Raw genomic sequence first — 14,041 nt, forward strand, 5'->3', positions numbered from 1 at the left:
GTAGCGCTAACCCCTCCCCCCTCCCAGTAACCCCTCTGCCTCCAAACTGGGAGCACTGGGAGCTTTCCCCCCACCCACCCATGAGGGGTCACCATGGACAAAGCCACTCATGGATGGGGATCACAAGTGGTTTTAGTGGGGGGGGGGGCTAAGGGGTCCCCCCCTGACCCAGCACCCAGAGGCTGGGTCCATGGGGGTCCCGGCACCCCGAGCCCCACGTCTGCCGGGGGGGGGCTCTGCCCCCGGGCTGGGAGCTCAAAGTCTGGTCACTGCGTAGTCACACATGGCCACGGAGAGATCAGGATGGGGACCAGGACCGGGACCAGGACCAGGACCAGGACCAGGACCAAGATCAGGACTGGGACCAGATCTGGGACCAGGACCAGGACCAGGACCAGATCTGGGACCAGGACCAGGACCAGGACCAGAACTGGGACCAGATCCAGGACCAGGACCAGAAGAAGAACCAGGACCAGGACCCAGATTAGGACCAGGACCAGGACTGGGATCAGATCCAGGTCCAGGACCAGGACCTGGTAAGACATAAGAAGATGAATTAGTGACGCCCATAATTCAGGTGGGTGCCATGTCCCCGTGCGTGCCCCTCACCCGGAGTCTGGCGACAGTAGATGAAGCTGCCAGCGGCGAAGACCACCAGCCCCAGGGTCATTATCACCGCCGCTGCTGCCACCTTCACCGTCAACCCCGGGGACAAGCCGGGACCTGCTGGGTCAGAGCAGCCACGCTGAGCCACACGGGACCCACGTGTCCGGGTGCCACGTCCCCATCACCCGCGCTCACCCCAGTCCTTCTGGAGGGGCTGGTCCAGGCTGGCGTGCCGCACCGAACACGTGAAGGTGTCCCCAGCCTTGGCGGTGACCGTCAGGGTCACCCGCGCCTGGTAGGTCCAGTCGCCATTGGGCAGGACCTTGGCGGTGTCCCCAGTGGCCACCACGTCCCCGTTGTGCAGCCAGCGGACGGTCACCTCGGGGGGGTAGAAGCCCCAGACGTGGCAGGTGAGGAGGACGGCGTTGGGGGTGTTGGGGAGGGGGACGGGGACGATGAGGACTTGGGGTGGCGCTGGGGAAGGGAGGGGACAGTCAGTGCTGGGGACGGTCCCCTCCCCAAGCCGTGTGGTGTCCCGTGCGCTGGCTGGTGTGATGCCCCATGCAACGTCCCTGTGCCTGTCTCCGTGCAACGTAGCTGTGCGTCGCCCCGTGCAATGTCCCCGTGCAATGTCCCCGTGCAATGTCCCCATGCAATGTCCCCGTGCATGTGCCCGCGTGATGTCCCACACAGCGCCCCGTGCAATGTCCCCACTCAATGTCCCGTACAACGCCCTGTGCAATGTCCCCATGCAACGTCCCCGTGCATTTCCCATGTGATGTCCCCGTGCAACGTCCCCGTGCAACATCCCCGTGCTTCAATGTCCCGTGCAACACCCCATGCAATGTCCCCGTGCAATGTCCCCGTGCAATGTCCCCATGCAATGTCCTGTATAACGCCCCACACAATGCCCCATGCAACGCCACATTCAATGCCCCCTGCAATGCCCCCGTGCAATGCCCCCGTGCAATGCCCCGTGCAACGCCCCGTGCAACATCCCTGGGCAATGTCCTGGACAATGCCCCATACAATGCCCCATGCAACGTCCCCCGCAATGCCCCACACTCTTCCTGTGCAACGTTCCCATGCATCACCCCATGCAATGTCCCCGTGAAATGTCCCTGTGCAATGCCCCATGCAATGTCCCTGTGCAATGTCCCGTGCAATGTCCCCGTGCAACATCCCTGTGCAATGTCCCTGTGCAACATCCCCGTGCAACATCCCTGTGCAATGCCCCATGCAACGTCCCAGTGCAATGTCCCTGTGCAATGTCCCCGTGCAACATCCCCGCGCAACGTCCCCATGCAACATCCCGTTCAATGCCTCATGCAACGTCCCCATGCAGCGTCCCCATGTATTCCCCATCCAACCCCCCGTGCAACACCCAGTGCAACCCCCCCATGCAACACCCCATGCAATTCCCCGTGCAACACCCCATGCAACGCGCCGCAGGGCTCACTCCGCCGCAGCACGGTGGAGGCCCAGAAATGGGTGGCCAGGTCGTGGCAAGCCCGGCGCCGGGCTTCGGCACGCTCCACCCAGGCGGTGTCGTTGTTGAGGACGAAGGCCACCAAGCCGGCGACGCGGTGGAGCAGCCCCCAGTCGCAGGGGAAGAAGCGCCGGGCGTCGGGGGCGTAGCAGACCAGAGGGTTCTTGTTGAAGACGAGGGCGAAGTCGAAATCCAGCACGGAGCCGTTGGCCACCAGCGGGCAGGAGCTGGCCACGTGCATCAGGAAGGCACCTACGAGGGGGACGCAGGGGTGGCCGCGGTCCCCAGGGGTTGGACCCCCCCCAAACCCGCTGCACCCCCATGTCTCCCCACATCCTACCTGCCTCCCGGCAGCTCAGCGCCAGCCCCAGCACCCCCAGCACCCACATGGCCGGCGGTGGGTGCCGACGCGTCTGGTGCGGCGGGCAAGCTCCGGCTACTCCCCGCGGTGCCCTGCCTTCATCCCCGCTGCCAGCCAGCTCCCTCCTCCTCCTCCTCAGTGCTTGTCCCCAGGGATTTGGCCCCGGCACCTGCGTCACGGGCGATGGGCGGCGCAGGGCTTTGCCCCGAGCGAACTGTGCCCGGGGCTGGGCTTGGCACCGCAGGAATCCCGAGTGCCCCTTCCCGGTGGGGGAACTGAGGCTTTTTGGGGGGGGTGTGATGGAGCTGAACCCCGATATCAGACAGCGGAGAAGCCACCAGCATGTCCTCCCTGTGGCCAACTCCCCCTCCTCCCTTCGGCAGTGGGGAAACTGAGGCACGCCTGTCTGGGATGGCTCTTTGGGGGGTGCAATCCAGCCCAACCCCAGTATCAGACAGTGGAGAAGCCACCACCGTGTCTTCCCCGTGACCGCCCCCACCCTTCCACCCTTTCCCAGTGGGGAAACTGAGGCACGCCTCTGCGGCATGGCTCTTTGGGGGTGCGAGCCAGCTGAACCCCAGTATCAGACAGCGGAGAAGCCACAACCATGGCCACCTCCCACCCTTTCCCAGTGGGGAAACTGAGGCGCACCTCTTGGGAAAGGCTCTTTGGGGATGGGATACGATCCAGCCCAACCCCAGTATCAGACAGTGGAGAAGACCCCACAATGGCCACCTCCCATCCTTTGGCAGTGGGGAAACTGAGGCACGCCTGTTGGGAACGGCTCTTTGAGGGGGTGTGATCCAGCCCAACCCCAGTATCAGACAGTGGAGAAGCCACCACTGTGTCTTCCTCATGGCCACTTCTCCCCCTTCCACCCTTTGGCAGTGGGGAAACTGAGGCACGCCTCTTGGAGGTGGCTCTTTTGGGGTGTGATGGAGCTGAACCGCGATATCAGACAGCAGAGAAGCCACCACCATGTCCTCCCTGTGGCCAACTCCCCCTCCTCCCTTCGGCAGTGGGGAAACTGAGGCACGCCTGTCTGGGATGGCTCTTTGGGGGGTGCAATCCAGCCCAACCCCAATATCAGACAGCGGAGAAGCCACCACCACGTCTTCCCCGTGACCGCCCCCACCCTTCCACCCTTTCCCAGTGGGGAAACTGAGGCACGCCTCTGCGGCATGGCTCTTTGGGGGTGCAAGCCAGCTCAACCCCAGTATCAGACAGCGGAGAAGCCACAACCATGGCCACCTCCCACCCTTTCCCAGTGGGGAAACTGAGGCGCACCTCTTGGGAAAGGCTCTTTGGGGATGGGATACGATCCAGCCCAACCCCAGTATCAGACAGTGGAGAAGACCCCACAATGGCCACCTCCCACCCTTTGGCAGTGGGGAAACTGAGGCACGCCTGTTGGGAATGGCTCTTTGAGGGGGTGCGATCCAGCTGAACCCCAATATCAGACAGTGGAGAAGCCACCACCGTGTCTTCCTCATGACCGCCCCCACCCTTCCACCCTTTGGCAGTGGGGAAACTGAGGCACGCCTCTTGGAGGTGGCTCTTTTGGGGTGTGATGGAGCTGAACCCCGATATCAGACAGCGGAGAAGCCACCACCATGTCCTCCCTGTGGCCAACTCCCCCCCCTCCCTTCGGCAGTGGGGAAACTGAGGCACGCCTGTCTGGGATGGCTCTTTGGGGGAATCATAGACTGATAGAATCATAGAATCATACAGGTTGGAAAAGACCTCTAAGATCATCGAGTCCAACCGTCAACCCAACACCACCATACCCACTACACCATGTCCCTAAGGGCCTCATCTACACGTCTTTTAAATACCTCCAGGGATGGGGACTCCACCACTTCCCTGGGCAGCCTGTTCCAAGGCCTGACCACTCTTTCAGGAAAGAAATTTCTCCTCATGTCCAGCCTAAACCTCCCTTGGCGCAACTTGAGGCCATTTCCTCTTGTCCTATCGCTGTTACTTGGGAGAAGAGACCGACCCCCACCTCGCTACACCCTCCTTTCAGGGAGTTGTAGAGTGCGATGAGGTCTCCCCTCAGCCTCCTCTTCTCCAGGCTGAACACCCCCAGTTCCCTCAGCCGCTCCCCATCAGACTTGTGCTCCAGGCCCTTCACCAGCTTCGTTGCCCTCCTCTGGACACGCTCCAGCACCTCCATGTCCTTCTTGTGGTGAGGGGCCCAAAACTGAACACAGGATTCGAGGTGCGGCCTCACCAGTGCCCAGTACAGGGGCACGATCACCTCCCTGCTCCTGCTGGCCACACGACTTCTGATACAGGCCAGGATGCCGTTGGCCTTCTTGGCCACCTGAGCACACTGCCGGCTCATGTTCAGCCGCTGTCGACCAGCACCCCCAGGTCCTTTTCCTCTGGGCACTTTCCAGCCACTCTTCCCCAAGCCTGCAGCGTTGCCTGGGGTTGTTGTGGCCCAAGTGCAGGACCCGGCACTTGGCCTTGTTAAACCTCATACATTGGCCTCGGCCATCGATCCAGCCTGTCCAGGTCCCTCTGCAGAGCCTTCCTGCCCTCCAGCAGATCAACACTCCCGCCCAGCTTGGTGTCATCTGCAGACTGACTGAGGGAGCACTCGATCCCCTCGTCCAGATCGGTGATAAAGAGATTGAACAGGACCGGCCCCAGTACTGAGCCCTGGGGAACACCGCTCGTGACCGGCCGCCACCTGGATTTAACTCCGGGGGGGTGCGAGCCAGCCCAACCCCAGTATCAGACAGTGGAGAAGCCACCACCGTGTCTTCCCCGTGACCGCCCCCACCCTTCCACTCTTTCCCAGTGGGGAAACTGAGGCACGCCTCTGCGGCATGGCTCTTCGGGGGTGCAAGCCAGCTGAACCCCAGTATCAGACAGCGGAGAAGCCACAACCATGGCCACCTCCCACCCTTTCCCAGTGGGGAAACTGAGGCGCACCTCTTGGGAAAGGCTCTTTGGGGATGGGATACGATCCAGCCCAACCCCAGTATCAGACAGTGGAGAAGACCCCACAATGGCCACCTCCCATCCTTTGGCAGTGGGGAAACTGAGGCACGCCTCTTGGAGATGGCTCTTTTAGGGGGTGCGATCCAGCCCAACCCCAATATCAGACAGCGGAGAAGCCACCACCGTATCTTCCTCATGGCCACTTCTCCCCCTTCCACCCTTTGGCAGTGGGGAAACTGAGGCACGCCTCTTGGAGGTGGCTCTTTTGGGGTGTGATGGAGCTGAACCCCGATATCAGACAGCGGAGAAGCCACCACCATGTCCTCCCTGTGGCCAACTCCCCCTCCTCCCTTCGGCAGTGGGGAAACTGAGGCACGCCTGTCTGGGATGGCTCTTTGGGGGGTGCAATCCAGCCCAACCCCAGTATCAGACAGCGGAGAAGCCACCACCACGTCTTCCCCGTGACCGCCCCCACCCTTCCACCCTTTCCCAGTGGGGAAACTGAGGCACGCCTCTGCGGCATGGCTCTTTGGGGGTGCGATCCAGCTGAACCCCAGTATCAGACAGCGGAGAAGCCACAACCATGGCCACCTCCCACCCTTTCCCAGTGGGGAAACTGAGGCGCACCTCTTGGGAAAGGCTCTTTGGGGATGGGATACGATCCAGCCCAACCCCAGTATCAGACAGTGGAGAAGACCCCACAATGGCCACCTCCCATCCTTTGGCAGTGGGGAAACTGAGGCACGCCTGTTGGGAACGGCTCTTTGAGGGGGTGCGATCCAGCCCAACCCCAATATCAGACAGCGGAGAAGCCACCACCATGTCTTCCTCATGGCCACTTCTCTCCTTTCCACCCTTTGGCAGTGGGGAAACTGAGGCACGCCTCTTGGAGGTGGCTCTTTTGGGGTGTGATGGAGCTGAACCCCGATATCAGACAGCGGAGAAGCCACCACCATGTCCTCCCTGTGGCCAACTCCCCCCCCTCCCTTCGGCAGTGGGGAAACTGAGGCACGCCTGTCTGGGATGGCTCTTTGGGGGGTGCAATCCAGCCCAACCCCAGTATCAGACAGTGGAGAAGCCACCACCGTGTCTTCCTCATGACCGCCCCCACCCTTCCACCCTTTCCCAGTGGGGAAACTGAGGCACGCCTCTGCGGCATGGCTATTTGGGGGCTGCAATCCAGCTCAACCCCAGTATCAAACAGTAGAGAAGCCACCACCGTGTCCTCCCTGTGGCCGACTCCCAGCTTTCCACCCTTTGGTAGTGGGGAAACTGAGGCACACCTCTTGGGAAAGGCTCTTTGGGGATGGGATACGATCCAGCCCAACCCCAGTATCAGACAGTGGAGAAGACCCCACAATGGCCACCTCCCACCCTTTGGCAGTGGGGAAACTGAGGCACGCCTGTTGGGAATGGCTCTTTGAGGGGGTGCGATCCAGCTGAACCCCAATATCAGACAGCGGAGAAGCCACCACCATGTCTTCCCCATGACCGCCCCCACCCTTCCACCCTTTGGCAGTGGGGAAACTGAGGCACGCCTCTTGGAGATGGCTCTTTTGGGGTGCGATCCAGCCCAACCCCAATATCAGACAGCAGAGAAGCCACCACCGTATCTTCCTCATGGCCACTTCTCCCCCTTCCACCCTTTGGCAGTGGGGAAACTGAGGCACGCCTGTCTGGGATGGCTCTTTGGGGGGTGCGATCCAGCCCAACCTCAATATCAGACAGCAGAGAAGCCACCACTGTGTTTTCCCCATGACCGCCCCCACCCTTCCACCCTTTGGCAGTGGGGAAACTGAGGCACGCCTCTTGGAGATGGCTCTTTTGGGGTGCAATCCTGCTGAACCCCAGTATAAGACAGCGGAGAAGCCACCACCGTGTGCTTCCCACGGCCACCTCCCGCCCTTCCACCCTTTCCCAGTGGGGAAACTGAGGCACGCCTCTGGGGACAGCTCTTTGGGGGGTGCGAGCCAGCTGAACCCCAATATCAGACAGCGGAGAAGCCACCACGGCGCGGGGCGGGGGACAGACGAGGACACGGGGCGCAGCCACAGATGACGGGTTTAATTGCTGGGGGGAGGGGGGAGAGGGGGGGCTTATTTCCCCCCTCCCCTCCCCCCCCCGCCGCCATCTCCACTCCTGCACCGAGCGGCGCCGGCCTCTGCACCGTCCCGTTCTCAACCTGGGGCGGGGGGGGGGGACACACAAGAGCAGATTTGGTGACAGTCCCCTCCTCACCCCATCCCCCCACCCCCCCCACCGGGGGGACCCCGGCGTCCGGGCCGTACCGTGGGCGCTCCGACGTGCCGCCAGGATCATGGCGATGCCCAGCAGCGCCAGGAGGATGCCCAGAGCCATGGCGGCGCCGCACAGCGCCGTCTCCAGCACCTCGGAGGGGACGGAGTTTTGGGGCACTACGGGGGGACACGGGGGTGGTGGTCACCACCAGTCCCAGTGTCCCCAGCATCCTCGTCCCCGTCCCCGCGCTCACCCCAGTAGGCGACGACGGAGGTGTTGTCCCCTTCGCGGGTGATGATGCAGGTGTAGATGTCATCGGTGGCGGGCGTTACCGGCAGGTAGGAGAAGCGGACAAAGGCCAGGTCGGCCGTGGGGGTGTAGTGGGTGTGGGTGACTCCTTGGGTGACGGGGACCCCGTCCAGCTGCCAACTGATCTCCACCGCCGGTGGGAAGATGTTCTCCACCATACACACCAGCGTGTTGGCTTCACCCAACACCAGCGGTTGTACCGGGAAGACGTTGGCCACTGGGACACCTGCGGCGGTCGAGAAGGGACGGGGTGGGATAGAATCGATCAAAGGATCATTTGGGTTGGAAGGGACCTTTGAAGGTCACCGACTCCACGGGCAGGGACATCTTCAACCAGATCAGGTTGCTCAGAGCCCTGTCCAGCCTGACCTTGAACGTCCCCAGGGCTGGGGCATCTCCAACCTCTCCCAGGGTCTCACCATCCTCAGCTTAAAGAATTTCTTCCGTTGATCTGATCTAGATCTGCCCTTTTTTAGCTTAAAACCCTTCCCCCTCCTTGCTACGGGCCCTATCAAAAACTCCGTCCCCCCAAGGACCAAAGGGCCACCATGAGGTCCACCTGGAGCCTTCTCTTCTCCAGGCTGCCCAACCCCCCCAGCCTGTCCTCACGGCAGAGCTGTTCCAGCCCTCGGATCATCTCCGTGGCCTCCTCTGGACCCGGCTCCAAGAGGTCCACGTCCTTCTTGTCCCGAGGTCCCCGGGACGCGGTGCTGCAGGTGGGGTCTCACCAGAGTAGAGGGGGGACATCACCTCCCTGGACCTGCTGGCCACCCTTCTTCTGAGGCAGCCCAGGAGATGGTCGGCCTTCTTGTCCCAAGGACGAGCACGTTGCGGGCCCATGTCCAGCTTTTCATCCCCCAAGTCCTTCTCCACTCTCCACCCCTCCATCCCCAGCCTGGGTCCTCTTTGGGGTTGCCCCGACCCAGGTCCAGGACCTTGTGCTTGGCCTGGTTGAACCTCGTGAGGTTCACCTGGGCCCACCTCTCCAGCCTGTCCAGGACCCTCTGGATGGTTCCCTTCCCTCTAGAGCACCAACCAGCCCACTGGGCTTGGGGTCATCTCCAAACTTGCTGAGGGTGCCCTCGATCCCACCATCTGTGTGGTTGATATGGAACAGTACTGGTCCCAGTACGGACCCCTGAGGGACACCACTTGTCACTGGTCTCCATCTGGACGTGGAGCCGTTGACCACGACTCTCTGGCTGCCACCACCCACCCAATTCCTGCTCCATCCATCCACCAACTCCATCCAATTGAGAGAGGAGAACGCTGTGGAGGACCACATCAAAGGGATGATGGTGGCACATGTCACTGATGAAGATAGGGAACAGTACTGGTCCCAGTATGGATCCCTGAGGGACACCACTTGTCACTGGTCTCCATCCGGACGTGGAGCCGTTGACCACAACTGTGGCTGCCACCACCCACCCAATTCCTGACCCACCTAACGGTCCATCCACCTCATCCAATTGAGAGAGGAGGACGTTGTGGAGGACCACGTCAGAGGGACGACGGTGGCACCTGGCGGACATTGACACATGGCACATGGGCGGGCAGGGACGGGCACCACGATGTCCATCACGTCACCTACCCTTCGACTCCGGCAGCTTGCCGGTGGCCACGGTGGTGAGGATGCGGCGCAGGTCCTGGCAGAGCGTGGCGTCGCGGAGGAGCTGGGAGGGGGGCTCCAGGGCGGGGGGCCACGGCGGGAGGTCGGGCAGACGGGGGGTCCAGCGGGAGCCGGGGAAGTCGAACCAGAAGAGCTGGTCGGCGTCGAAGGCGAGTGCCAGCCCCAGCGAGGGCATGGCCGGCTGGCAGAAGAGCACCTCGGCCAGGGTGTGCACCGGCGGCTCTGCGGGCAGGGCAGGGCTGCAGGCAGGGGTGCGGGCAGGGGCACGCGCCTGCAGGGTGGGCAGGGGGGCGAGGGCCGCGCGGGCGTGAGCACGGTGCGTGGGCGCACGCTCACCGTGGGAGGACACGCGCGCTCATTGCGCGTGCACACGCGGTGCTGGCGTGCACCGCGTGTGCACGCTCGTTGCGTGTACGCGCTGACCGCGCACGCGCACACCGCCTGCGCGCACGCGCTGCGAGCGCAGGCACGCTGCCACGCGCGCGTGCGCTCTGCGTGGGCACATGCGCCGCGTGCGCGCTCACGCTGCAAGGACACGCGCTCTGCATGCACGCGCGTTGCATGCGCACACTCACAGTGCAAGGACACGCGCTCTGCATGCACGCGCGTTGCATGCGCACACGCACAGTGCGAGGACACGCGCTCTGCATGCACGCGCGTTGCATGCGCACACACACAGTGCAAGGACACGCGCTCTGCATGCACGCGCGTTGCATGCGCACACACACAGTGCGAGGACACGCGCTCTGCATGCACGCGCGTTGCATGCGCACACACACAGTGCAAGGACACGCGCTCTGCATGCACGCGCGTTGCATGCGCACACACACAGTGCAAGGACACGCGCTCTGCATGCTCGCGCGTTGCATGCGCACACACACAGTGCAAAGACACGTGCTCTGCGTGTGCGCACACGCTCTGTATGCGCACACACTGCAAGGACGCACACGCTATGTGTGCACACGTGCGCACACACGGTGCTTGCATGCGCTGCATGCACGCTCCTTGCATGTGCACACACATGGTGCTTGCACACACCGTGCATGCTCGTTGCATTTATGCACACGCTGTGCATGCGCACGCTGCATGCGCGCATGCACTGCAAATGCACACGCTCTCCCATGCACATGTGCGCTCTGCGTGGGCACACGCTCACTGCAAGGACACACACGCATTGCATGTGCACACATGGTGCTTGCACGTGCTGCATGTGCACACACGCTCCCATGCACACGTGCGCTCTGCATGGACACACATTCTGCATGCACACGCTGCAAGAACATCGACGCTCTGTGTGCACACTCATTGCGCGTGCACACACACAGTGCGAGGACACGTGCTCTGCATGCGCACACACGCTATGCATGCACACACATTGCGCGTGCACCCACGGTGCTTGCATGCACTGCATGCACACTCATCGCACTCATCGCACGCTCCCAGGCACACGTGCCCTCTGCATGGGCACACGCTCTGCACGCACGCTCACTGCAAGGACACACACGCTCTGCGTGCGCACGCATTGCACGCGCACACACACGGTGCTTGCACACGCCCCACGTGCACACAAACCGTGCAAGGACGCGCTCTGCATGCACACTCGCTGCACGTGCACGCGCGCTGTGCACGGACACCCCCGCTCTGCATGCGTGTGCGTTGCATGCGCGCATCACAGGGCACGCATGCACACTCTTGCACGCACACGCGCGCTGCCTGCGCTTGTGCTGTGCGCACACGTACGCATGCTTTCCACTAGTGCACAGCCCCTTGCACTAGTGCACAACCCCCCCTTGCACCCCCCGCCCTGCGCACTAGCGCACCCCCCCCCACGCACACCCCCTTGCACTAGTGCACCCCCCCTCCTGCTCACACTCGCGCCTCTTGCACTAGCGCACACACAACCGCGTGCACGCGCACGCTGGAATGGGGGGTGCACTGGGTGCAATCCATGCAGGAATGGGGGTGCCTCATACGCAGAGGTGGGGGCGCACGGTGCACCCAGCGCAACACCGTGCACCCCATCGCTGCATGTGCTGCACCCGGTGCACCCCCCTCCTGCATGGGGTGCCTCTTGCACTAGCGCACACACAACCGGGCGCGCAGCCCCGCGCGCTGCTGCACAACCCTCCCTTGCACCCCCACAACCGCACCCCCCACCCCATGCACGCCCCCTTGCACTACTGCACCCCCCACCCACGTCCATGCCCCCCCCCCCCCCCCCCCACCCATGGGTGCCACCGCCCCGTGACCTCCTACCGTCGGTGACAGCGGCGGTCAGGGCCACCCAGAGCAGCCCGGCCACCAGCACCCCGCTCCTGCCCGCAGCACCCATCCCTCCGGCACCCGGCACCCGGCGGGTGCTGCCGGGTGCCGACACCGCGGCCTGGCCGTGGCGCCAATGGCCGGGCCCCGCTGGCTCCCGTCACCCGTTGCTGGGCAGAAGGACCTCGCGTGGCGCCCGGGTGCTGTGACAGCGTGGACCCAGGCGTCCACGCGTGGGGCTGGGTGCTCCCCCCACCCACGCCATGGGGACGGGATCCCCCCACACTGGGGACACCCCCCAGCTCCCCGCCCTCCCGGCATGGCGGTTGCAATCGCTCGCGTTCGTTAGCGTGGCGACGCCGCGGTGCAATTAATAACCGGCCTCTGTTAATTAGGGGACACCCTGGCCTGCGTTGTGTCCCCCCCACGCCGGGTGTTGCTGCTGCAGGGGGTTATGGGGGAGAGGCGGCGGTGGGGACGTGGCGCTGGCGGTGACGGCACCCGGCGCACCCCGCACGCTGCAACGCCCCGCAGCCCTCCGCTGCGCGCACTGCATCCGCTGCATCCGCTGCGTGCGCTGCATCCGCTGCGTGCGCTGCATCTACTGCGTGCGCTGCACCCACTGCAGCACCCAGCACCCCGCCGGTGCACGCGCTGCACCCTGTGCAATACTGTGCACCCCATCTCTATGTGCAATGCACCCTGTGCACCCCGCTGCTGTGTGCGCTGCACCCAGTGCACCCCCGTTCCTGTGTGCACAGCGCTCTGTGCAACACCCTGCACCCCACCTCTGCCTGCGATGCACCCTGTGCACCCCCATCCCTGCATGCACTGCACCCAGTGCACCCCCATTCCTGTGCACTGCACCTTGTGCAACACCATGCATCCCATCCCTGCATGGGCTGCACCCAGTGCACCCCCATTACTGTGCACCCTGCACCCAGTGCAACGCTGTGCACCCCATCCCTGCGTGCAATGCACCCTGAGCACCCCTATTCCTGCATGTGCTGCACCCAGTGCAACACTGTGCGCCCCACTGCTGTGTGCGCTGCACCCAGTGCACCCCCATTACTGTGCACCCTGCACCCAGTGCAACACCGTGCACCCCACCTCTGTGCATGATGTGCACCCCCATCCCTGCATGTGCTGCACCCAGTGCAACGCCGTGCACCCCATCGCTGCATGTGCTGCACCCAGTGTACCCCCATTCCGGTGCTCTGCACCCAGTGCAACACCGTGCACCCCACCCCTGTGTGCACTGCACCCATGCACCCCCATTCCAGTGTGTTGCACCCACTGCAACATCATGCACCCCATCGCTGCATGTGCTGCACCCAGTGTACCCCCATTGCTGTGTGCACTGCACCCAGTGCAACACCGTGCACCCTATCGCTGCATGTGCTGCACCCTGTGCACCCCCATTTCTGCGTGCAATGCACCCAGTGCAACTCTGTGCACCCCCATTCCTGTGCGCTGCAACCTGTGCAACACCATGCACTCCTCTGCTGTGTCATGCACCCTGTGCACCCCATCCCTGCATGCACTGCACCCAGTGCAACACCGTGCACCCCATCTCAGTGTTCAATGCACCCTGTGCACCCCGCATTCCTGTGCACTGCACCCTGTGCAACACCATGCACCCCACCCCTGTGTGCACTGCACCCATGCATCCCCATTCCAGTGCGTTGCACCCAGTGCAACGCCATGCACCCATCGCTGCATGTGCTGCACTCTGTGCACCCCCATTCCTGCGAGCAATGCACCCAGTGCAACACTGTGCACCCCCATTCCTGTGCGCTGCACCCTGTGCAACACCGTGCACCTCATCGCTGCATGTGCTGCACCCAGTGTACCCCCATTCCGGTGCGCTGCACCCAGTGCAACACCGTGCACCCCACTCCTGTGTGCACTGCACCCTGTGCACCCCATCCCTGCATGCGCTGCACCCTGTGCAACTCCGTGCACCCCTTTGCTGTGTGCCATGCACCCAGTGCACCCCTATCCCTGTGCGCGCTGCACCCAGTGCACCCCCATTCCTCTGTGCACCCCACCTCTGCCTGGGATGCACCCAGTGCACCCCATCCCTGCGCCTTGCACCTTCATAGGTGCGTGCACTGCACCCTCCACGATGCTGTGCACCCCCTGAGTGGGTGCAGGGCTCTGCTGCAATCCCCCGTGGGTGCCCCCCCCTCCC

The 14,041-nt window shown here is 63.4% G+C and overlaps 2 protein-coding genes across 2 annotated transcripts; both read right to left on the reverse strand.

Moving 5' to 3' along the window:
- Nucleotides 1–107: 107 nt before the first annotated feature.
- LOC142074144 (HLA class II histocompatibility antigen, DM beta chain-like) lies at nucleotides 108–2,916 on the reverse strand. The gene is given in 5 exon segments (XM_075134619.1): nucleotides 108–533; nucleotides 610–723; nucleotides 802–1,080; nucleotides 2,066–2,400; nucleotides 2,402–2,916. Coding segments are annotated over 5 exon segments (1,089 nt in total). The 5' UTR covers nucleotides 2,485–2,916; the 3' UTR covers nucleotides 108–255.
- A 4,546-nt stretch (nucleotides 2,917–7,462) lies between these two features.
- On the reverse strand, nucleotides 7,463–11,999 carry LOC142074143 (class II histocompatibility antigen, M alpha chain). The gene is made up of 5 exons (XM_075134618.1): nucleotides 11,842–11,999; nucleotides 9,547–9,807; nucleotides 7,900–8,181; nucleotides 7,697–7,822; nucleotides 7,463–7,590 (listed from the first exon to the last, which is right to left on the reverse strand). The coding sequence occupies exons 1-5, from the start codon at nucleotides 11,915–11,917 to the stop codon at nucleotides 7,586–7,588; spliced, it is 750 nt and encodes a 249-aa protein (XP_074990719.1). The 5' UTR covers nucleotides 11,918–11,999; the 3' UTR covers nucleotides 7,463–7,585.
- Nucleotides 12,000–14,041: the final 2,042 nt, after the last annotated feature.

The sequence above is a fragment of the Calonectris borealis genome, chromosome 33, assembly GCF_964195595.1.
Source record: "Calonectris borealis chromosome 33, bCalBor7.hap1.2, whole genome shotgun sequence".
NCBI lineage: Eukaryota > Metazoa > Chordata > Aves > Procellariiformes > Procellariidae > Calonectris > Calonectris borealis.

Bases quoted from the DNA above. Each gene is read 5' to 3' on its own strand.
- LOC142074143 (XM_075134618.1), bottom strand. From the start codon at position 11,917: ATGGGTGCTGCGGGCAGGAGCGGGGTGCTGGTGGCCGGGCTGCTCTGG. The intron at 8,182-9,546 runs GTAGGTGACGTG...CGACCGCCGCAG, and splicing joins CAAGCTGCCGGAGTCGAAGG to GTGTCCCAGTGGCCAACGTC. The intron at 7,823-7,899 runs GTGAGCGCGGGG...GTCCCCCCGTAG, and splicing joins CTCCGTCGTCGCCTACTGGG to TGCCCCAAAACTCCGTCCCC.